The sequence below is a fragment of the Vicugna pacos genome, chromosome 5 (genome assembly GCF_048564905.1).
Source record: "Vicugna pacos chromosome 5, VicPac4, whole genome shotgun sequence".
Lineage (NCBI taxonomy): Eukaryota > Metazoa > Chordata > Mammalia > Artiodactyla > Camelidae > Vicugna > Vicugna pacos.
The window spans coordinates 61,898,382-61,924,779 of NC_132991.1; the positions used below are offsets into that span (position 1 = coordinate 61,898,382).

The 26,398-nt window shown below is 36.0% G+C and overlaps 1 protein-coding gene across 2 annotated transcripts in view; it reads left to right on the forward strand.

Annotated features, from left to right (window-relative positions):
- ERBB4 (erb-b2 receptor tyrosine kinase 4) overlaps window positions 1–26,398 on the forward strand; it is a 987,764-nt gene that overhangs the window by 679,227 nt on the left and 282,139 nt on the right. For both annotated transcript variants that reach the window (XM_031678247.2, XM_031678250.2), the window contains exon 5: window positions 18,395–18,460. In XM_031678247.2, coding sequence (XP_031534107.1) covers window positions 18,395–18,460 — 66 coding nt within the window. The remainder of the gene's footprint in view (window positions 1–18,394; window positions 18,461–26,398) is intronic.

Consider the following 26,398-nt stretch of genomic DNA (forward strand, 5'->3'; position numbering starts at 1 on the left):
ATCTAATGTAACAAAACAGAAAACAAAAGAACTAAAGATCACTTACGAATTCAAATGCAATTATTATAAACAAAATATTAGCAAACAGATCTAGCAGAATCCAGGAATGTACTTTTAAAAAGTAAGAGCAAGGAGCCAATCTGCCATCTTTTTACTGCTGTTAATGGGAGAGTAAGGACTTGAACCTGACCCATATCTGAGAAGGCCTTTATCGCCATATTTCTAAGGAGAGGATTTCCAGGTTGACAGAAATTCACGCCAGGATAAGCTTTTATGTAGGAGTGTTACAAGGTGCAAGTACAGTACACCTGCCTACTTGGTCTTCGTGTTTTTTATCTTCCTGGGATGAGTGCACTGTGTCACTTTTTGAGTAAATTTTTATGACAGATCTTTATTTTCATCATATGCAATAGTTTCCTTTCAGTGAACTTTTCCATCAAATAGTACTTGTATATAAAATAAATATGATCTTTGCTTTCTAGAAAGTGACAGGCTGTTCCTTAGGGGAACTTCACCTCAACCCTAAGCGGCAGAACAGAATTCTCTCATAATAGACCTTTCGTAGCTTATCTCAGTTCTCATATTTAACACGCATTTCATGTGCTATTTTTATTGCAAATCATATATACATATATACACACTTGTATATAATACATGAATATAAAGTAAACATATTATATAAATGTATGTATACACACAGACACATATATATATATATACATTGGTCTCAACAGTTTATGATTATAAATGAGTTTCCACTTTCCTTTTACATATAAATCACCTAAAATCTGGAATAAATCCCATAATGTCTCCACTCTGACTTTATCCTCTGACTGCCGACCCCAGCCTCTGCTGCAAATAACTCCAGTAAACCTCACAGCTGTGCTAGGCACTCCCTCAGCTGCTCTTAAGATCCACCGTACCCCCGGTTTTCTTAAAGCATGAAGGAGATTAGTTATTAACTACTAATACTAATAATAATAGTGGTTACTGGGGGCAAAGAGGCCCAAACTTGACTTTTGTGTGCCTGCTCTTGTGTGACAGGTCAGGATATCCCTCGCTGCTGGGGCCCTCTGACCATTTCCAAAACTTAAGGACAGACCGCTTTATTGTCTCCTGGGCTTTCGGCCCCTTCTCCGGGTGGCAACTCATTTCCTTTTCTGTTTCTGAATTAGTAGAAAGAGCAATTTGTTACATAAGAAAATGCCCACTCCAGGCACAGAATATAATGTGGCTCCCCTCAAAAAGATTTAATAGTGCATTTCCCAAAGCATCATTTTATCAGTCTAAAATCATACCATGTCAGTACTGTGCTGATAAATATTTAATAACCTTTTTTCAAAGACTAGATAGGAAGACACCCCAATTTGTAGATTTTGCTGATTTTCATGGTTTAAACATTCCCAACATTGGCCCTTTTTAGCAACTAATGCGGATTTTGGAAGAGATATACACTTAGCATGCATTTAGGTAGTATCTCCAGCATATGGATTCATTGGATGTGAACTAATCAGGAAATAATGAATTTTAAGTATATGTTGCCTTTTTTTTTAATAAAATTTAATTGTGGGTTTATGTACTTTAATATTCAGTAACGACTGTTTTTAACAACCAGCTCTGAAAATTCTAGAAAATCTGACAGTCAGCTAAGTACACTAGCACCACGTGTGATCATCAACAGCCTTGTGGAGGTGATGCTGGGCTAAGCCCAGCACAGTGCTTATCGTTTCTCTCTGCAATGATACAAAGAGAAAATTAAGCCTACGCATCATACATGCTAAGATCTGATTGTGGTCCCTAGTCTCCTCTGGGGCAAATAGTGAATTAACACACACACGCACACGCACATACCCACATGCACACACAGGCACATACACAACTCAAAAAAGAATAACCTCTTTAGAGACAGGGCAATTTAACTTAAAATTTATAGAGGAAAATATCTTCAGGATGATATTTGGCTCACATTTTTCATTTAAATTATTAAATAGTGTACTTAGCATCTGCATTCATGTTAGCTTCTTGCACTCAAGATTTCCTCAAGCATAATGGATAGCCCTTGCCTCTATTTTGCTTAAGGGCTTGCCGATTAAGCCTCTTTTGCCCTCTGAAAGTAAACTAAGTTTCTGCCTCAAAGATTAACTTCTCTGTATTCCACAAGCATATTGTTGTAGCTCTTTAAAAATATTCAGTTTTTCTACCTTCAAATAAATTTTCATGACCATAGCTTGTTGGAAGGAAACAGCAGAGATGTGTGTCATGGTCTACCATCACAAAAGGGCAAGGTTCCTGATGTCCGTTGATAAGTTGATTAATGTTTTCCAAACTTGGACATTTGTCAGAATCTTCTCCCAGAGATTCTCCCTGAGCAAGTTGGATTTAAGGATGGGAAGCTGCCTATCTTCAGAGTTCTCTGATTGATCCCGGGACGGGTGTAAGTAGCTCGGATCTGGTACCAGACTTCCATGCCAGTAAAATGATTAGCAAAGCCCATTATGACTGATACATTTCAGCCCATGTTCTGGTTCAGAATTGGTGTAGAATACACAGACTTGCCGCACATGAGCGACTGCCAAATACAAGTCCCCTCTTAGTGAAGATGCAGCTCTCTGTTCTTACGTGAAACTTCTGTCACTGATTGCATCAATACCTACAGCAATGCTTTAAAGACCTGTGACCTTTTGGGCCCAGAATATCACAGGCACTTAACAAACCCTATTTCTAACTCTTACAGAAATTCTGTAAGGTTGCTCTTAAGAGCCCCACTCGAGGTTGCTGAGAGTAATCTTCAGCAATAAGGACTTGCTCTCTTCCAGTGAATGGTTGAAAAGATCAGAATTTTATGAAATAGTAGGTCTCTGGGGTTCAAATTGTTCAGTTAGGGGAAGCCATCAGATTTTATTGTTTGTCTGAAACTTATTTTAAAGTGAATTTTAACAAGCCTTTTCACTATGGAAATTTTCATGAAAAAATATAAATCGTTACTTAACCAAAAGTTGCTGATATTATGAAAAAGATTTTCGCATTGTTCAGACAGAATGGACAAAGGCCATGCAATCAGAATGATCAGCTTTTCTTTGACGTAGTAACTCCTAACATTTTTGACATGGAGAGTTTTTGGAATTGGAGACCTTTAGAAATGAATAATGTCTTTCTTATAGGAAAAACATTGTAATATGAGCTACACACTGTATTTAAATTGGATGACAGTCACAGAAAATCCAATAAAGGTAATATAATCAAAAATAAATCTTTCCCAAGTGTCTATAAAAGGATGAGTGGATACAAAATGTGGTATATACATACAATGGAATGTTATTCTACGTTAAAAAGGCAGGAAATTCTGACTATAAACTACAACCTGCGTGAACCTTGAGGAAATTATGCTAAGTGAAATAAGCCAGTCATAAGACAGCCCATCCCATATAATTCTACTTGTATTCAATGCTTGGAGTAGTGAAAATCATAAAGACAGAAAATATAGTCATGGTTTCAGGGGCTGGAAGTGCAGGGAGAATGGGGAGTTATTATTTAATAAGTTATATTGTTGCAACTTCACAAGATGGAAAGAGTTATGGGGAAAGATGGTGGCAATGTTGCAAAACAATGTGAATGTATTTAATACCCCTGACATGTACACTTAGAAACAGTTAAGATGGTAAATTTGATGGGATACATATTTTTCCACAATAAAAAAGTTAAAAAATACAAAGCAAGAAACTTTAATATAAAGTCACTCTCAGTGAGGACCTCTGGTGATCTTCCACAGTTTTTCATTCCATTTTTTTTTCCACAATTAAAAAATAAATGTATCTCTATCTAAAGTTTTAAGTCATCCTGCTATGTAAGGATTCACAAATAATTCCAAGCCTGGAAGAATTAGGGGTAGGAGTTGAAATGCTACATTAATAAAAGCTGACTGAAATTTTCACAATTTAAGGGATTCATCCAAACCAAATAAAATTCTGTATGGACTCAAATTATGAGTACCTTATTAATGTAAAAAGATTTTAAAAGCATCCCGTAGTTGATTTGTATATTGCTGTTTAAAGCAACTATGTAAAATTAAATGAAAATTATACTAAATCCATTCACTATTACCCTCTTCTATTTTTCTGTAGTTTGTTTACTCTCTGATGGGTTAAGAGTGATTATGTATGTGTCTGTGTCCTGTTTTGCCACCATCATTTATAGATTTCCGTACCATTCACATGTTTATTCCCATGTACCAATGTAAGTGGTTTCATGAAACTCAACTGCACAATTAAGTAGAATTTAGAGAGCTTACATTTTCCTTTTCTCCTCTAATTTCTCATCACTTAGAGACAGTGAGGAAGTGAAAAGATGTTTGTAAGTAATGGAAAATGGTTATTCAGTTTTCCCCTTTCATAACATTTGCAAAGAAGAAGTTTTATTTTACATGTGTCTCCCCTCTCCTTTTAGTTCCTCTCTCTGCAACTTTTATTTTGAAGTTTGGAGCACAGATAGGAGAGAGACTGCGAGTTACAGTGGAGGATTGGGGCAGGGGAGCTGGCACCCCTACAGCGAGCTGGGGAAAGATGAATAAGGAGATCAAGCTGCTAACCCACTTAGCAATCTTTCAAGTCTAGATTGTTGCAAGCAGCCCATGCAACTTTTATTTAATTTTTGCTGCCTGGCAAGAACAAATTATGTTCTATTTAGAGGTGATTCTTTTGGCAATTGTAGGTGCTCTTTCTAAGCAGGGAAGGAAAAATGGAAAGGAAATTATGCAGTGACATTTCTCTTAAAGTTCTCCTTTAAGTTTAAGTAAGAGAAATATATGAAAGAAAAAAAACTTGATTAAAAAATGTACAAAGGAAAAATCATCTCAAAATTAAATGTTCAGATCAGTGACTTTTATTCTCCTATCTCCTCATGCTTTATTAAACTAAGATTTTGATCCAGATAGCTTTTCCGGAAATATTTCTTATAGAATCAATTTAAACACTGCCCTCGAGAAGTAGAATAGAGCAGTAAAAGAGTTACCTATATGCCCAAGTTACTAGTTATTTTGTTAATAATTAACTATTACTAGTTATCATATGCCAAAATGTGTTTTCCAGAAGAAAGAAAATTGCTTTACTAGAAAAAATACAATGAAGAACTAAAAGATTTTAAAAGCAATAAAATGTTGGGCAACCAACACTTCTTCATTTCTAAATTTCATTTAGTTGCATAATTTTAAATATCAAATATTTTATTGAAAAAATGTATGGTGTATTTTTAGTTGAATAAATAAATGTCTAAGGGTTCTTATGATTGTATAATTGACAGAGTTCTGCCTGTTTGAATCAGTAGAGGAAGATAAATTAGTATCACGCAGTTTTATAATATTCTTATGAAATAATAAATCATTTCTATTAATCCACACAGTTGACCCAGACATTGTAGCTGAGGGAGGAAAAAAAAACATTGTTTCATTAATAGTAACATAATTTCGAGTGAGTATAATACATGCCACTTTAAAAATATGTGAATGGACTGCTATGAACATTGGGGTGCATATATATATATATATATATATATATATGTGTGTGTGTGTGTGTATATATATTTTTACATATGTGTGAGTGTATATATATATATATACACACATGTAATATGGGTATATATGTATATACACACACACAATTGATTATTACTCAGCCATAAAAAAGAATGAAATAATGCCATTTGCAGCAATATAAACGGACCTAGAAGTTATCATACTAAGTGAAGTAAGTCAGACAAAGACAAATATCATATGATATCACTTACATGTGGAATCTAAAAAAAAAAAAGGCACAAATGAATTTATTAACAAAACAAAATAAACTCACAGACATAGAAAACAAACTTATGGTTACCTGTGGGGGAAGTGAGGGAGGGATAAGTTAGTAGTCTGGAATTCGCAGATACTAACTACTATACATAAAATAGATAATCAACAAGATCCTACGGTATAGCACAGGGAACTATATTCAGCATCTTGTAATAACCTATAATGGTAAAGAATGTGGAAGAGAATGTATATATATAAAATTGAATCAATATGCTGTACACCAGAAACAAAAAAACATTGTAAATCAACTATACTTCAATTAAAAAAAATATATATATATATATAAGAATGGGTAACTGTAGAGGAAAAAATTAGAGGTTATTGTTCTTTCATTCCCCTCTCCTTTTCCTACTAAAACATTTACCTAACGCTGCTCCAGAGCAAAGCCCTCTGCATCTTCATTCTCTTTGCACCATTATTCTTCTGCTGCTTTGTCTCTAAGTGTAGCCTAGTGGCTGAGCTCAAGTTCTGCGTTTCTACAGATGTTTGAATCTTGACTACAAGAGTTTGGTTTTTTTTTAAACTGTAATTTCTTCTAACTGTAATTGCTTAGCCCCTTTATTTCTCATTTTCCTCATATGATAACTAATTGGGATAATAAGTGAAAATGTATAAAACAGTGCCTGTCATATAGTAAGTATTCAATAAACGTTGTTGTTATCATTTTAGCGTTTAGAATTGAGATTTGCCCTCTTATAAAGCACTGCTTGTTCTGGATCCTATCCTAAAGCTAGGAATTGTGATCAGCCCTCACTTAGCCTCCCATCATCATTTATAACTAAACACACCTATACTTCTGTGGTGATGGAAAGTGGGGTGGGGAAGGACACCATTTTTAATGCTCTTGACATTCACCTGGAGTACCCCCCACCCTACTCATTGAGGTCGTTTGCTAAATACTGCTCATTCCTCTTGTGCATCAAAGATTTTAGCAAGTGACCCCAAGTCATCTTTTAACTCCATGCAAGCCATTCTCTAGAGGACCTGGACTCAGTGATCGTTAAGGAGCTCATTCAACATCCTTGCCTAATTTTTTTTTAACTGAAGTATAGTCAGCTTATAATGTGTCAATTTCTGATGTACAGCATAGTAGCTCAGTCATACATAATACATACATATATTTGTCTTCATGTTCTTTTCTATTATAGAGTACTACAAGATATTGAATATAGTTCCTTGTGCTATACAGTAGAAACTTATTGTTTCTCTATTTTATATATAGTAGTTAGTATCTGCCTAATGGTTTCTTGACCTCCTAAAATCCATTGAACTTCCTCAGTATTTGCTCAAATTCTATCAAAAATGAGGCTTTATTGTGACAAAGTTTATGTTTGTCTTCTTATGTGTGTTTTAATTTATTTTGTATGCTCTGTCGTCCTTTGTCCTGCTTAACGATTCTATTCTTGTATCTGTTAATGTAGTTTAGACCCTTGATTATATTGGTTCAGAATGTATAGTCTGGAACCTCTATTTCTGGACTCTAATCTCAGGTTGATCACTTACTTACTAGGTGATTTTGGGCAAGTCATGAAACTTCTCAGACCTCAGGAGTATTTTCTTCCAAAAATTGTCTTGAGAAATAAATTGCTCAGAACGCTGCCTGCTACATGATAAAATTGCATTATATCTAAACTAGGACTCACTCTTCAATATGCTCGCTGATGAGAGCTTTGCAACAGAATACAATAGGTACCCACACAATGGTCTACAAATCATTTCTCTCTTTTTCTGTAAATAATAACTCAATTTCCAGATCTGTCTAGGAGTACATCAACAAGAAACTCCATTGAAATATCTTGTTGATGGAATCCATTTTTTAAAATATGTTATGAATCCATTCATCTTGAATTGTAGTTTTTGTGTGTGAACTTCAAAGGCAAATTAATGGAAGCATTTTACATCAAGACATTTTAGGCTTATTACTTACTGTAATGCCTTTGGGGTCACTTTCTTATAACCTTCATCAATTTTAAAATCACATTTTCATTCCTTAGGCTTACAGTGGCATTTTAGAAGTGTGCCTATTTGTTAACGTGGTTGTTTTGATTTTAAGCATGAGGGCTTGCGGGAGGAAAAATATGTATGTGTATAAAAACAGCTAAGTCCCTTTGGCAGATGAAAGAATGGTAGGAACATAAGATGAGACTTCTGGCTGTTACACCTCCGAAGAGCTTGTTTAATATAGTGCCGGGGATCTACCTAATCTTTTCCAATTTGTTACCCATTTTTCTTTGTTATCTGTCTCCGTGATGTCTCGTCTCCCTAGCTGACTGCTACAGGCTAGCAATCTGTAACAAAAGCTCAGCCTCAGTCTCAGAAATCATAAAAAACAAAGGGAGGCTACAAGATGCATGGCCCCAGCCATAATTATAAAGTCTCAAACCACAGACATTATAAGACCTTTCAGAATTTATCCAAGGTGGGAGAAGCTGGGTTATCACTGCAGTGTCAAGATATTGGCCTCTGAGTAAGGAAAATGCTGGGTTGTTTTGATCTGGGAAGCCTACTGTGTTTTGTGTACTGTTAGAAACTGTGGAGAAGAAATGGTTTCTTCCTTTAAGGAGCTTGTAACAATTTTGTCCGTTTCAGTTTTCCCATGATAATCCCCGTTTCTTATTAATTCATGGAGGAGATAGAGCTATTCTTGGAGCTGTCAAGTGGAAGCCGGGTGAAATCAGAGGCTGCTAATGGAGACCATACCACACACAGATACTGGGAATTCTGTAACACTCATGGTGAAATAGAACCAGTACATCGCTTCTCAAGTAATGACTACTCTGACAGGACAGAAATGACAAATATGGGAACATTCGTGGACTTCCTTCCCCACCTGGTCATTCTGTATCTGCCAGCTTGATCTTTCTTGAGCACTGGACCGAACTGTTCCTCACATCCACACACACACACATGTACATATGCACACAAAGTCTTCCTAGAATGTTGCTTTGCCCATTTAGTATATAACTGCATTATAAAAATAAAAGGGCAAGGAATTATTTAATCAGAGAGCTGGATGGAATAAAAAGTATTTAGGGAGAATGACTATGTCAATCAGTGACATAATTGTACAATGAAGGAGAATAGAAGGATGGAAGCTTTGTGATGGGAGAAGGCGGGAAGAGAGAAAGAAAGAGACAGTGGGCTTGGGAGATGGGGTTGTGGTGAATGAGACTTCAGAGAGTGAGAATTGAGAAAAAAAGAATTTAGAACCGTTGCGCAGGTCAATGCTTTGGATCCCATTTAATGCCTTTTGAGAGGCGAACAGTTCCTTCATGTGAACTTTGGCTGTGACACCACTTACAACAGAACATGTGGCTGGTTATGGTTCCTCAGGGATCCACCAGTTCATCTGACTAGCAGTCTCACAAGTAGGGGTTACGGACGGCAGAGCCCCAGCATTAGTGACCTCTAATCCTCTGCAGTGATCCAAAGTGTTTTGCCACCCTGGGTTTCTCTCTCCTCTCCGTTTTTATCACATACCTTGAGATAGTCTCTGCTCCCTACCTCTCCCTTCATGTGACCAGCATGAAATATTCAGGACTGTGATATTCCAGTAGCAGAGTGAGATTTCACTGCATTTGGATTATTTGTAACATTCCCACTGAGACTAGCTTCTCAAACTTTGCCAAAGCGTGCAGATACCTCTGAAACCCACTTGTTCCCGTCTGCTGAGCCTGACAAAGTTCCTGAGATGTCACACCCTCCTCTTGTCTACCACTTGACTGTGGCATCTTACTGATCATTTCAACTCCGTCTGCATAAGCACATCTGTCTCCAGATTGCTCCATTAGTCCACCGTAAAACCTGCACTGTCTCTTATCTCTGAGATGTCCTTGTCTCTCTTTTTGTTCTTTATATTTTTATGTACAGTGTTGTGAGGGAGGGAGAGGGAACTGACATTGATTGATGCTTCTGTAAAATATGACATGATATTTTCTTAATGTGTGTTTTCATTTAGAAATACATATTGATCTCCTACATCTCCTAAACATCCGTAAAACAAAAAGATTAATTGAATTATAGTATGTCTGTATGATGGGAAGTAAATCCACCAAAAAAAACCACATTTATTAATGTCACTTGAAAATGTACAGGATATTAAGGAAAAAAAGAAGAAAATGTACAGGATAAAATATAAAGTGAAAATAGCAGATGACAAAACTATATAGAGTATTATATTAATTTCAAAAAAACATACACACTTAAAAAATGAAAAACACCAAATGCAGAGTTTATGGATGGTGTTTATTTTCTTCTTTTGTATTTTTCTGCATTTGACATTTCTAATTTGAAGATGTGTTGGAAATAAAACCTAGCAAATCCACCTGGAATATTTAATAGTGTGGGTAAGGGAAGACCTCACTGAGAGATGGCATCTAAGAAAAACAAGTAAGCAGGTGAGCCATTGGACTACAAGCTATCAGAGAAAGAGAGGTCCAGGGAGAAAAAACAGAAGGGCCCGAGGTGGAGGATGCACCTTGTTTGTCCTAGAAACAGCAGGAGTGAGAGTGAGAGGCATGGGCCAGGAGGGAAAGAGCAGGAGATAAGGTTGCAGAGGCACGGAGGAGAGGAGCAGATATCCTAGGGCCTAAAAGACCATTGCAAGGGACTTTGGCTTCTACTTTGAGAGAGGTGGCACGTTATTGAGATTTGACCTCATCTGACTAAGAACGTCACATTCACTAATATATTAAGAAGAGATTCAATATCTTGTAGTAACTTATGGTGAAAAAGAAGGTGCAAATGAATACACACATATATGTTATATGACTGAAGCATTTTTCTGTACACCAGAACTTGACAAAACATTGTAAACTGACTATACGTCAATAAAAATATATTTTAAAAAAATAACTAAAAAAAAGAAGAGATTGTAAAGGAGCCAGGGTAGAAACTAGGACACCAGTTAGGTGGTTACTGCATTAATGCAAGCAGGAGGTGATGATGGCTTAGTGGTCAGGGTGGTGGGAAATGATTGGACACTAGATATATTTCAAAGTTAGGGTTAACTGGATCTGCTAATAAATTCGGATCTCAGGTGTGTGAGAAAAAGAGTTGCTGAGAATGACTTCAGACTCTCTAACATGAGCTTCTGGAAGGATTAGTATGTCATTGACTAAAATGGGGAAGGCTTTACCTCTAAAGATAATGTTTTGATGGGGTGGGAAGATCAGGGGCTAAATTTTGGACATGTACATATTTAAATAGCTACTAATCGTACAGGTGTAGAGGTTTTGTAAACAGTTGGAAGCTAAGCATAAACCTATTTCCACATGGTCTGGGCTGAACATACATATTTTGGAATGTGTCAGCCTAGTAGGATTATATGAGGATTGACAGAGTTAATATATATACACTTCTTGGAATATTCCTCAGAGGACCACCGCCACATACAACTGAATAGGTTGGGTACTTCAGACCTTCAGGAGAGTATTGTCTAGGTGGACTGCACTCTGAAAGATGCTCCTGGGTATTCTTGGTGGCCCTGGCTGGTTCATCGTGAAGGCACGCTGGGAGAAGGTATAGAATATGCAGAATAGTAATATCATAGGAAGCCTTGCATCAGATCTTTCCATTCAATGAGAAATATAATCCCTTTAGTATGTTAATGTCTATTCATTTTGACATAATATGTATTACTCTATCAGTCACTCTCACGATCACATGAGGCTATGATATAAGTAATAAGTAATGATCTTTAGTTCTAAATAAGTCATCATCACATCTCTTTTTTCACACTGAAATTTGTGTAGACCTATGGGTAGAAACATCTGAATTCAACATGCTAACAGAGTAAAAATGGTACCCTTGTAGGTTTCTGCACCCCACCTTGTCCAGCCTTCTGTTTGTGCCTGGGGTTCCTGCTATTACCGTATCTACTCTAGATTGACTTGTGTTTACAGAAAGCCTCAGCAAAAAAGTGAAAATTTGCTAAGTAGGCTCAGTACTTCCAAACCTTTGCCCAATTCGGTGCCACATTAACTGGTCAGTCCCTCTGCTCTTTGTCTGTAATCCTACCCAAGGTGGTGCAGGTTCGGAGATCCGGTGTGCTCTGGCAGTCACAGATTAGCTCTAGGTTGTGAGCCTTTGAGGAAAGGGTGAATAGAAGTGTTGCTGACCAAACTTGATACTTTTCACCATTCTGTCCAAAATTAATCTTGTTCACTTGAATATGTATACTACTCTCAATACTTTCACTATAGATTACTTGATTGAATAACATGATGGCACTTGTAGAAAAACCAAGTTTAATGAGGTTGGCATTGCCTATTTCTTTTTCAATCCAGTGATTACTTAAAACATTTTAAATGACTAACTCCTGATTTAAGTTATTGGTAGGTGAAAAATTCCACTTAATGTATTTTAAAAAAATTTTTACTGTGTCTTTTTAGTTAATAAAAGTACCCATCCATCTTTTTTCTGAATAGCAAAATGTATAAAAGTTAAAGTTTCCCCTCAGTAATTAACTTTCAAGTCATAGGCAAGATAGGAAGACTGAATTAAGATTAGAAGAAAATGTAAAATCAGTTTACATAACAGAAGTGTGAGGACGAATAAACACATGACAATGAGACCTGTCAGATAAGAACAAGGGAAGTGTTAACATCTAATAAAAAAGGGCAATTCCACATGACATTAATATCATTAAGCCCTTAATATATACCTTCCTTTTGCTGGAATCATATTGTGACTTTACTATCATATGAGTGTTTTATAATAAATTTAAATTTGAAAATTAAAGTTATGCCTTTTCTAGGACTCCTGGAGAAAAGGAAATGCAACTGGATGAAAATATATTCACAAATCAGAGTCAACCCTGAGCAATGATAGCCTGCTAGATTTTTACATTGTTTAATTCTGTATGTTTGGTTACCAAGCATCTGATCAGATCCAGTTGTCACAAACTATGGCTGTGATGTTAACAGAGTTTGGAATTTTATGCCAAATCATTATTTCTTATATATGCTTTGTTGTCTCGGAAACATTATCATCAGAATCCCTGGGATTGCTTTTTAAAAATACAGATTCCTGGGAGGAGGGTGTAGCTGTCATAGATCCTGTACTTAGCATGCACAAAGTCCTGGGTTCAATCTCCAGTATCTCTGTTATAAATAAGTAAATAAATAAACCTAACCCCCCTCCCCCACAAAAACAAAACAAAACAAAATAAAAATATGGATTTCTATACCTCATTCTAGACTATAAAATCAGCATTTTGCACAAGCTACTCAAATGTCAACACTAACCTTTGGGACTCATACCCTCAAGCCTTCTTCTACCTTGCCAGTCAAACCGCATCAGACAACAGCTCAAAAACCTTGGTCAACACCTAATACCTAGACGGAGTAAACTCCAACCAAGACTTTCAAGACACTTTGTAAGCTCACACTCCAAGAGTTGTTTCAATGCAAACCACCCAAGGGAACATAAAGGATTCATTACGACCCCAAAGAGCTGTGCTCATGCCTGCCTCTGTGTCATTGCTTTGGTTAATCATTCAGCCTGGACCTCTTTTGTCCTCTTCTTCACTGGACAAACAAGACGTTCAAATCCAACTGAAATGCCCGCCCTCTCTGCAGAGCCTTTTTCAAGTCTTTTTTCTCCACTTTATGCATACCTATATTTTAGCAAATATTATGATTATTTGCCTATTTTTCTACCTATTTCCAGATCCTTCAAAGCTCCTTGAGGGCAGAACACTGACTTATTCATCATTTTACCCTCTGGCCAAGAAGAGGGAATTGTTTAGCATAGACTTTCGATAAATGTTCCACTTCCCTTTTTTATAATGTATAGTCATGAAAAAGATACTGTTTTGCTCGCTGTCTCCCCAGCAAATGTATTGTGAAGAGGTCAAGAACGCCAATTTTTGAAAGTCCTGAAGGAAGAATCCAGGGATGTAACTGCATCGCCTTTGGCTAGAGGCAGTATGAGGATATAATCTTTTATGGTTGCCAGTGACTTCATATTTTGTAACTCCTCAACTGTCCTGGCATATTACTTGCGGAAAACAGTGCAGAGGTCCATATTAAATCCCATCTCTGCTGTCAGGCAGTTCCACAAACAAGCAAAACTTCTAGCGTGAATTTATAACTCTTAAAATTATCAAACTGGCTCAGGGGCTCTAGCTCCTAAGAAAAGAACACAAAAGCTACATTTTTAGTAGCATCTGATGGACAAGCATAAAAGATGAACTTGGCTGTATTTGCTAACTTCTGTGATTAATAATGCCTTGTCAAAGCAGAGGTGATTACCTGGGAATTGAAATAATGCTGGTGTGCACTAATCACCACTTATTTTTAAATTAGTTGTTAAAGTGACATAAATATTTGTTTAAATTTTTGTTTTCTTTTATATTTAATCTCTTCGCTTGAGTCAGAATGACAGGAGGTAGAAATATTAATTTAAATAACTGTGCTATCACTAAGCCGAATGGAAATTCCAGATTCTCATTTTTATGTGACATTTTCTCATATAGTTTTAAAAGAATTATCACAATTAACAATGGGAAAAAAATTATGAAGCAGATTGAAGCATGGATAAGAGCAGATTTGGACAGCACTGGCGGTCTCAATGCCCCCAAAACGTTTCTCCCATTTATATAGGCTAGTATTTGACTAATTGCTTTTTTCTGTTTTTAAAAACATACTGCTAGAGAAATAGTTTATAAAACTCATTCACACTAAAATACTAGTGAAATTTTCCCCATGAAATCAAGCCTCCTGAGGTACTGCACACCTGAGAGTAGAAGACAGAAAGAATATTCCAGTAAGATACTGATCCATAGATAAAATATTTCTCTTTCTGTTGGGATACAAACAAGGGACCTTTCAGTGCCCATTTTTATCTGCCTCACTGCAGTGCTCTGGGCTGACCCCATTTTAGATGTCACATAGATAAATCATTTATAAAGGATGTAGTGGACTTCGGAGCTACCAGGCATTACATTGGAAATGGTCCAGCTCAACCCAGCTTTGTCCAGCTCTTGTTTCCTGAGCTAGGAGACTGTTGAAAATTCAGATTTATTGGCTTCTTTCTTTAAATTCATAGAGGGTGACTATTAGATATAGAGTAAACAAAACCTTTTCCCTTCATAGTAAGACTAAATTAATTCTGAATTGTGTTGAAACAGTAACTATGTCTGTTTCAGCTTAACTCCAGTACTTAATGTAATTCCTGACACACAGTTGTAGACAGTACTCGAGAAATAATTACGGATGGATGGATGAAAGGAAAGGAGGAAAAAAAGTTTGTAGTTTCCTTTTCTAATTCTAGATAGATAATTACTAAGGAAACACTTCTGGGCAGCAGAAATTTGTTTTGGGGAACAAAAAGCCAAAAACAGATTTTTTTTTAAATGTTAAACATCATAGTCCATAAGAATAAATGACCCAGTTATCTTCAAGAATCAAACCAAGGTTGCAAGTGTGAAAGTGTGGCAAATGCATTAATTCGGAACTATCTCCAGTGCAGTCAGAGATCTTGGTCAGATATTTTAACATTTACTTAATTGCAACATCTCAGTGAGAATAGTGTTAGCATGAGTGAGATACAGCACCGAGTTTGGGAGACCAAAACTGAACTGAATGCCTGAGCATACTGCAAAAGGCTCAAAGCTCTAGAGACAGTGAAATGAAGGGCAGGCCAGAATGAGCATCACTGATGGAAGCAGATTTGATTCACGGTCCTCCAGCACATTTGTAGTAATAGAACTCTGAATTGTGTGGGCCAAGGGATTACCTCCCTTTGGTTTTCAAAAGGAGTGGAGGGAGTATAAGTCTGAGTAAAATCCTAGAAAAGAAGCAGTTGTTGGCTTTCTCTTATAGGAGTAATTGATATTTCTGTTTAAATATGAATGAAAAGTGAAAACTACCAAACAAAATCTCTTAACAGCATTTAGACAGTCAAGGTTGAATTATTTAAACTTTGTGTGTATGTGTGTGTGTGTCTAAGAGGGGTTACTACACTGGGTACCCAACTGGGTGAGTCTTGCCATGATAATTGGCAAGAATCATAAACAGAATTTCTAATAATATTTCTTTTTATATTTGATATGGGAGTAGGTCTTGAGATACTAAATCAAAACTGCAAGAATAAGAAGGTAAAAAATGCATAATCCAATTAAAGGGGATCATTGAGAGTATTAAAATGTCTAATGTTACTCAGCATTTTGTTTTAACAACTACTGACAGTAGTTTGGCCACAGTGAATAAAGCTAAATATTTTATTAGGCCCAAACACAATTAGAGAAGTCATAGATTAAATGGTAGATCATCCTCTGCTTCAGATATCTCCAATTAACAGACTACTTAATGGGTCGATTTATAGGATTTTAACACACCTAAAGAAACACATTAACATTAGCTACTTTCTCATAAAAAAGTTTGTTCTCAGAAAAAGTTTTCATTGCTTTCCATTTTGTCTCACAGTCCTTTCTAATTTCCGCTGGTATAAATCAATTTAAATTTATTAGCTTTATACAAAAGAACTCCAGTAGGTTTTTAATAATAATTATCATTATCACTGATTAAAGTTATATTGTTCAGGCCAGATGGAGTCCTTTTCCTGTCAGCTAGAATGAGCTTGCATTATGTAGTTATAATGTGTTTGGATCTAAATAAACAGATGGTAGAGTGACAGGATATTATATGCTGGTGATGTCAGCACAGGGCTTCACAAACAGAATTGCTTTAAATAAACTCTGTTGTGGCCAGGATCCTGATACTTTTAAGAGGCTGACTGGGACTGAGTTTATGTGTTATAGTAACTTGGAAATAGTACTGTTCACTTGCAGAAGAGTAGACCATTAGGACGGTGTGAGATTCAGCCCAAGGTACCTGCTGAATTTGTTCCTTAAATGTGAAAGCATTTAATGTACTAGGTTCTCTCAGGCAGTCTCATTAGGAGAGACTAAAGAAAAGCTGCCCCAGTTGTAAGAACTTCCAAGAGGAAGAGTTAAAAACTGTGGGTCAAGGAAAGATGGAAACAGAAACGCTTAATAAACCCTACTTCATGGTTTGTACAACATGGTTAACTGTGTTAAAATAAACATCTTGAAGTATGTATGTACTCACTCACAATTCATATTGGAAGAATAACAAAGAAGGTATCATAAGAAGTGTATTATAAAGAGCTTTCATTTTTGGTAGATTTTCATGTCCACTTTTCTCTAAAAATAAACCCATTCCATACCCGTCTACCCACAAAATTTTAGAGTGAAACGAAGAGATTCAGAAGCAAACTTCAAAGAAAGTCATTACACATGATTTCTTCTAGCTAATATTGTTTTGTTGAGCTTTTAGGGAATTTCTCTGTGGGACAACTATATTTGCAAAGGCAAATACCCATAGCAGCTTAGTCCTTAAAAGGAAGATGACACTGCAGGAGATAAAGGCTCTTATTTGAAAATGAAGGTGGTAGCAACAAAAATTTTAGAAGAAGACATGAAATAATTGAAATTAAGCTTTCTAAGACTATAGCTGTTTTAAATGCTTGAAATATTTGTATAAAAATGTTGGTTCATACATTGACCTCTGTACACAAAGGACAAAGAGAGACCAAAGGAAAAGGCAGACCACTCCAGATCAGCAGGTGACGGGTTTAATAAGCAAGGGGACTTATGTGTGAGACTTATCTTGAGCAGCAGCAAGATGACTAGACCTCGGCATTCGCCTGCCAGAATCTTAAAGTTTATATAGAGATCTTAACTGGGTTCCGTCACTTATTCAGTCCAGATGGTCTCAACAACACCTTACTCTCTCAAGGCTGTGTCCTTGAAACAGCTGCTAGCATGGGAATAGTTGGAGGGACATAGATTTCAAGGACAGGGGAAGGGGCAAGGTGCCTCCGATGACCCAGGTTCCGCTCACAAGTCAACGGGCAGTCACAACCTCTTAACGACCTCCTCCACAGGAATATAGCCAACGTTTTTTAGTAACTAGAAATGGAATATAGCCTTTAAAAATTGTGAATCATTTTGTTGTAGACCTGAAACTTATATAATATTGTACATCAATTATACCTCAAACATTTTTTAAAGACATGATATACTTTAACAAAAAAATAACCTAAATTATGTACATAATCTTTTTTCTGATGATTTATCATACATTTGTAATATAGTCTCACTTTCATAGACTTCAACTTCTTTTTAACTGTTGGCTTAATTCTTAATATCTGTTGGTATCAATAAGCCATGCAGTTTTGAAATTATATCAAGGAGAATAGATCAAGGAATAAAAACATTCAGTAGTCACAGTGAAACTTGTTTCACGTAGATATTTACTTCTGTCTAGGAAAATTTACAAATTCATGTATTTTCTTTTCTTGTAAATGATGAGACAATTTTGAATATCAAGAGACTGTATTTCAGCTTCACATGTATTTGCCATTCAGGTTTTACTACTTAAAATGGGCAGTTTATTACGATCTGTGTTTCAACTCTAGCATGACATAAAAATCCTCATAAAGAAGCAAGAATGTTGCCTTGGAGGAGTTAACTCCTAGTCAGTGCGAAAGATTATAATGTGTGTGCTTTCTCCTGCTCTACAGGTGGGCGTTGCCATAAGTCCTGTACTGGCCGATGCTGGGGACCCACAGAAAATCATTGTCAGACTTGTAAGTGTTCAACATTGAAAAGCGTAGGCATGCAGTGGTCAAGCAATGTTAATAACTGCAGCTTTTCAAACTTCTGGTGATCAGAATCATGAAAGTGAGCTTTTGCCTTTTTGTAGTAGATCTGCTTCTATCCAAGTAAACTGCCTAACTTCATTGCTTCCAAATGAAACATAATACCACATTGCTTCTTGTATTTCTTTGGGGTTTCTAGATTAATGATATCAACAACACAAACGTGGTGATATTAACTATGACTTCAGACTCTGTACATCAGAGGAAGTAGGAAATCCAGATATGTACAAAATGATAGTTATCTGAATTTCAGATTAACTGAATATTTCAGTCTTTTTTCCAAATAGTTACATCACCATTCAGTCACTGGAGAAAGAAAAAAAGAACGGAACAGGGCACTGTGAACCCACTCTGTTCTAGGCACAGAGATATAAACTATGAATTACGACTATAGATTCACTATTAAATTACGATGTATCTTGCCTTTAGTGTGTATTGTTTCTTGTATTAGTCATTAAAATATGAGAGATGATCATCATCACTGCTAAGACAAAAACAAATTATACTGAATATAAAGACAAATATCTAATGTTTTAACATTGTTAAAGACATATGGCACTTAGATCAGCACTGAATTTTTACTAATCTTAAGGATAAATGTTTTCTTTAAACAGGAAAAACAAAATGCTGTATATAAATGTAAAGACTTTTGTTCCTCCTGTAATAACAACGGCTGAAATAATAAACAGAAAACAGGGTGTTGGCTATTTGAAATATATGTCTTTTTTTAGCATAGAAGACACATAGAAAATGTCATTAAAAAATTGAACACAAAAATATTAGATATTGTGGAAATGTGTTACACTGTTGGATGAAAGTGTAGACATGAATTAACTTATTTAATAGAAACAATGTTTTATGGCAGCAATGCTTTGACAGGAATTTTAAGCAGGATTCTAAAGTAAGATTAGATTACTGTGTGAAATACATTCGCTATGATATTGGATACAATGTTTTAACAGCATCCTACAAGGTACAGGAGAGCCTCACTCCACCCTCCCAAAGAATCAAATTCAGCACAAAATGTTAATAATATGAATAATACTAAAGGTTAAGAAATCCTATAATAGATATTGAACCAGACTAGGCCAATCAGATTCTCTCCCCAGAGAATTTTAACTTGGGATCCAAAGGTGCTGGTTACACTACCTTAGAAACTTAAAGAAAGATTAAACCTAGTTGAGGTTTCCATTCTTGAAGCATGTGTATTACTGAGAAGCCAGAATAACCAGTCCTCAGTGATATAAAAGAATAAATCAGCCATGCAGAGGCAAAAAATTGGAGAGAGAAGCAATTTTTGACAGATTTTACCTCCTGGTTCTCTGGTCTTCCTGAGGTCCAGCTGCACTTCTACCCTTTGAGCTATTTGAAAGGTAAATTACTTATCCATATTGAAAAAGCCCAACATCCTAAGGCAAAATGTATTTTGAAACCACTCAAAGTTGTACTTATTGCAAGACCTGAATTTTAGAAGTATGCCAGAGATCTTGAGACTTAGACCTCGTAAGAAATTCGTAGAGATATTACACCTCCAGAGATTCCGTAGAGAGGTAACATCCATGATCAAAATTTTTTCCAAAAAAATGTAAAAGTTTCCAGGATTCCTTTAGATGGCTCTTCTATTACATAAAATATATTATTTACTCTTAGGCTCACTTGAGATGCACTTATCTCTGAACCCTGATGGATTTTTTTAAAAATCAGAAAACAGGCTTTGCATGATTTTGAAATTATTCTGTTTTTGTTGACTGACCAAACAAAAGTACATTTTAGGATCTGAAAGACAAGATGCTATGTCATTTACAAATGATTTCTTTCCTTATGACTGAAATAAAATTCACTTTAGTGAGGGCTTCTCTGGAGGAATTCAACTTCATGATTCACCAAGTACTTTCTTTCTTTCTTTCTTTTTTTTTTTTCATGGATAATCATTCTTTGAGACTTTCCATACATCAGGGAAGAAAGGTAGAGGTACTTAACAGCCCCACAGCTTAGCCAAGTAAACTAAGACTACATTCCATTCAACACATCATATCAATGCTGGCATCTTCCTTCAGGCTCTTACTCCTAAAACAGCAAACATGCCAGGAATTGTACTCTGTGTCACTAAATGGCAAGACGTCATGGTAAAAACAAATAAATGATTCAGGCTCCGGGAGAACGAGTTTATGAAAATGAATGACTCTTCAGGGTGAAATGAAGCAAAGAGTGGTGATCAGAGTGAGAAGATCTCTGAATAGAGATACGAGAAAACAAAAATGCTGGTTACAGGAATGGTGAGCTTGAAGGGAGGTCTGTAGGGGTCAGAAGTTTTAAAAAGAAGAAACAATAAGAGGGTTTTTTGTCTTTACAGATTTAGTGAAATGGAGAGTGTGAATAAATTAGCAGCTTACTATTGTAAGGGGACAAAATTTGACGCCTCAAACTGTGTCTCTCTGGCATGAAGATTAATTTAGGCTGATTATTTTTAAGGCCTGAAAGAACCTTTGACCTTTCCCCTAACTGCCTAAAAGAATGTAGGTAGAACATGCTCCCGGAAGGGAGCCCCCAGCATAGATAACTGTAGTATGAACTAGGTGTGTAAACAGGGAAAGTGTGCTTGATACAATTCCTCTCTGGGTCACCTTGTCTCTGTGTGGCCCAGCAAACATTTGTGTACCAAGCATTTGCTTTTCTATCTTCATGTCGATTGGCTTCTTCCCTTTTGATGTCCCAAACCACTTTCCCCAGCATCCTCTTTTGTCTTGAGCTAAAGATGGTGTTTAAAGGGAGAGTTTTGGCCATTTCCGTGAGTTCCTCTGCTCTCTTGGTTCTCTCCTACATGTTTTAAAACGTTTGTTTGATTTTTCTCCTGTTAATCTACACCTCATGTATAATATAATTCTTAGGCCAGTCAGAAGAACCTAGAAGGGTAGAGGAAAATTTCTTCTCCCCCAGCACTATGGACAGTAGCTCACTATGAATACCTATAAACAAATTTTTTAAATTTTAGTGAACTTGGGTAACATGTTTGCAATTTATTTTGTGTACTGGTTTGGTTGCTGCAGTTAGTTTTGATTACATGTTGAAAAACTTAAGTGTGTCATTGCTCCTCTATAGCATTTAATAATGTTCAGACTCTAAACACTGGAACCAGCAGCTATTTAATTTTTTTCCTAAAATTTTCTAAAAATTAAAATGCTTTTCTAAACAACCCCCCCCCAAAAAACCAAAAACACATAAACAAAAACAAAAACAAAAAACCAAAAACTTAGACAGCCTAAAGAGTTTTATAAAATTTAAAGTAGGTAAATTGTGCTTGTAGAATCTAGCTAGGTGTTCCATTCCTGCTGTTTTACTCATGAGTCTGATTTTCTGAAGTAACTTAAATTCATTCGTTTTAAATCCTGTTTGATCTTAGAGCATCACGACCTTATAAACCTAATGCAAATACTTTTCACGTAGTTGCTAAAGGTCAAAATAGAACTTAGGAAGGAGTACAGAGAGCTGTGTTATACATAGAGCAGTGACTCAAACTTGAAAGTGCTTTTAAGCTCAGTTAAATCGTGGCCGCATTGCTCCATAGCACAGCTTAAGTAAATTGATTCAGTGGATTAATGTACTCATGTCAGGAGAGACAAACTTATCTGCCGTGTGAAGTCTGAAGCTCATAGTAGTAGTATTTAGCGGGCTTACTGGTAAGAATGACAACTCTCTCTATTCATGAGAACTGAGTCCTGAGGTCTGAGCGCCATAGGTTTAGGTGTGAGAGAGACTAAGATTTAAGAAATAAATAATAATGATTAAAGGAACAGAGTTATCTCTGTCGCTGCAAGATATATGAAGCCCGCTTATCTCATTTAAAATAGATACTGCGTGTCCTTTTTTTATCTTTAAACCCAGTATCAGGCCGGCTTTCTCCAGGCTCCTAAGATCAGACTGGGTGGTGGCTTCATTTTACGTATTTCTTTTGTCCTCTCAGTTAGGAACTGTGTTTTAGAGGGTGGGGGGAGCATGTATCAAAATATTACAGTTGGAGTCCCCCAACCTTACACGTTTTACATTAAAGTAGTTATAATTGTCTTTTTCTTTTAGGGTGTATTATTTGGTCATGGAAAGGAATAAACTAGAGATACACATTATAACGTGGATAAAATGTCAGCATAATTGCCTTTAACTGCTGGTTGTATAACATTTTCTCAGCTGATTACCACTCAGTATACTCTTCGGTCTTCTAAGCTGCTTTGTAAGCAGCATTCCTTGCTTAGAAACTAATTGAAAAATATAAGTGCACTTGACAATAGGTTAAAAAATTGTTTGCCTCTTCAACTAAAATATCACATCAAGAGAATTAATGAAAAAATGCATGTTTCTACTACTGGAATGAACAGATATACTTCTGACCACTGAAACGTTCATTGAACTGATTAAAGCTAAGGCATCATTTTAAACAAAGGAAACCTTCTAGGGGAATTCATCCCTTATTTCTACACTATTCTTCCCAGGTAGATTACCTCAAAATATTTTTAAATTAAAAATCAAATAACATTAAAATTAATGCAAGCAGTGTATTTGTTCTGGGAGAGATACTTGTGAATCGAGGGTGTTACCATATTGGCAAAATAAAAACTTATTCCAACAACAATTTATGTTATTTATTGTATATATTATTGTTTTTAATATGTCTATATTTATTGTTACATAGACATTATAGAACATTTTAGGAAAATTTGGAAATTATTTAGCATTTTTCTCAGTAATTTATTATACTTGCACACGAACAATTTTACTTTCAGTAGTCTCAATATATTAAAACTTTCTGATCTAATGGCATTCTAGTGGGATTCTATTCACTTCTAGAGCAAAGCTTAGAAATGTCTGTCTGTCTGTCTATCTATACATTCTTTCATTCTAAAATATATCTAGAACTTCTTTGAAGTGAATATTGAAAGCTAAGAAAATATTTAGATATTTTTGTTGCTCAGAATTTGAGCAAGAAAAGGTCACAATTCAAAACTAAATTGTGCTTTTTCCCATGAAATTTCCAAAAGCTTTCTGTAGCTTGTAAAACCAAAATGACAAATTATGAAAACGATATACTAATTATACCCACATACATGCATACACGTACAATTTATCTAAAGTGTAATTGTATTTACAATCTTTGTGGAACAAATACTGTTTAAAAAAGAAGTGCCATTGTAGCAAATATCCAATTAGAGCAGAGAAAAGCAAGTGGGGGCTAATGGGGAAGAGAGAAAGAGCTGAGCCAACAGGCTGGGTCAATCACGATAACAGCCAGCCTTTGTTAAAAGCCAACATCTTTAATTAAAATCCTTGTATTTTACAAATAACTTTGCATGTCCATAAGCCTTCTTATTGATTTCAATTATTTCCTTTTTTTTTTCCTTTTTGGGATTCATAGTTTCTAGAGATATTGTAAAATTCAGGGAAACACTACGGTAGACTGATTATTTGCATACATTTCTAGAATTATGCCCATCTAAAACATTTCTAAAAGTGACCCAATAATTTACTTGTAGAAAATGAGAAAAAAAAATCTCTCCTAGTATGCCGTTCATTTTGAGATAAGTTGATAGTATTTGTAGTAGTTAATGATCTTTCTCAAGGATTTAAAGAAAGGGATATTCATTTTAACTATGGGATATAATATGAAATGCTCTATATAATAGTTTAATGTGATTCAGGAGGTATCATTTAATGCCATGCTGAAGGCTCAAGGGGTATGAAGGAAGTCTGTAAAATTGTGCTTATTCTCTGGAAATGCTCTGGGTACAAGACAAGATGAGGAATGTTTGAAAAGGTCAAACAGAATACTGAACTTGGGGCATCAGGAGACTGGAGATGTAGTCCTAGCTGTCCACCAACTCAGTTTCAAGGACTTCTGTTTCCTCAAGTTCCCTCACCTACAAAATGAAAAGGTTAAAAAGGCGATATTTGCTTATACTTTCTTGCATGGCTAAGATCCTTGCATGTGTGTGTGCATGCATGCACGTGCATGTGTTCATTAACCATAGATTTAGTTGACACAGAGTCACAGGCATAGATTTATGTACAGATAATTTGGGGGAAATGTTTTGTGTCAGTTTTGGTCTTTTGGTAGTGATGCTCTCCACTAAGAATGCCTAAGGCACTTACATGGACCCCTTCTACCTGTGGTGAGCTCGCCCAGACATTTTCCAGACGAGAGTTGTGACTGGACTATCTCTTGTGGTTCTTATTGTGATTGCAAAACACACCACAGCACCACGACAACAACTCTCAGGGAACTTTGAAAAAGCAAGTTGTATTATTCACAGGTCTTGGGGGTATGGCAAGGCCAATGGCTACACAGCGAGATCACAGAGAGAGAGAAAGAGGAAGTACGGACCTGGGGTTCTGCCTTTATTGGAGTTGAGGGTAGGGTACCTGGAGTTTCCCAGGTTTGTTCCTAGTTGGCAAATTTAATACATAAGAGCAGGAATTTGGGTGTGGGAGTGGAAAAGTGGGGTCACTTAAAAAATGTTAGTTATTTAGGTTACCTCGAGCTTTTTAGAAGGGGAACTTCATGACTGGGGCAGTCTTCCTTCTTTTCTAGGTGTTTTACTACTACTTGTGTCATTCAGCTGGCAGTATGTGTATTTGAGATGGATGTCTTTGGACTGGATGCCTTTGCAATCAAAAGCTTAATGTCAGGCACTTACCCCACAGGAATGCACACTGTGAGTTAGGGAGAAGTAGCTCATCTGTCAGTGAGATTAAAGTGAGAACCATACATTTGAAAGCTTTAGTGGGAGGATACTGAGAAAAAAACTCAGAAGTATCTGGAAATGTTATGATTAGAAGAATTGCATTATTCTGGTAGCAATGACAACTTATTCTGAGTGATAGGCAGCAAAAGAGTTGACTGTCATTACAGTAACTATCTTTGACAATAGAAGAAAAGTTTTCAAAATTATCTACACATGACGAGAGAGTATCCACTGATGAGCAGAACACTCATACTGTTTGCTACAGGAATGAAAAAAAAAGAAGTGTGAGATATCATTCTCAGAAAGGCAAGTACTTGCTTACCACTCTCATGGTTAGGGAATTGGGCAAGCCTGGAGAAAAATCTCCTCCTGAAAGTTCTGCTTTGCATTAATCTGAGAAGCATCTTCTGTTTATTGATGTAATTGATTCCACTGAAGGTAGATTTAAGTAAATGGTGTGAGATGAAGAAAAAAAGAAAAGGATACTGGGATGCTTGTCAGTTGTACTTATGTCAAGCCACAGTCTCACTCCTTATATTAGAGTAAATGTGAATTCCCTAAGTATCAGACTTACCCCGTTTCTCAAGCCAACAGTAATTTTATACATTAAATTTGACAGTTTATAATAGTATAATGGCTGCTTCTCTCCATTAACATGGACATTTTCAAGAGAAATAGTCACTATATTAATGTATGCTGAAGTTGTAAAAGATAGACCCAAAACACCATTTTCACATATTACTATCTCCCCAGTAATGGCTATTTTTGGTTTATCTAAAGTCCTTTTGCCATGACGTTTGTTATAATGGCACTGACAGAGCATTATGACTACAAGAATAACTACAAGAATAAATAGTTTTTTTCTGATTGGAATATTTCTTGACCTCAAATAACTGTTTCTCAGGGAGATTATTTGTCTCTACAGTGAGGATGTTTCATGTATTTAAGATGTATTTAATTGCATTGGCTAGGGGAGAGGCAGAGATGAGAGACAGAAAGATAGACTCTGACACTTATAGGTAATTACTAAAATTTTAAAATGAAAATCAAACCACAATATTTTACTAAGACATAAAAGAAAGCTTAATTGAATGGAGAATTATCACATTCCAAGATGAGAATACTTATACTATGA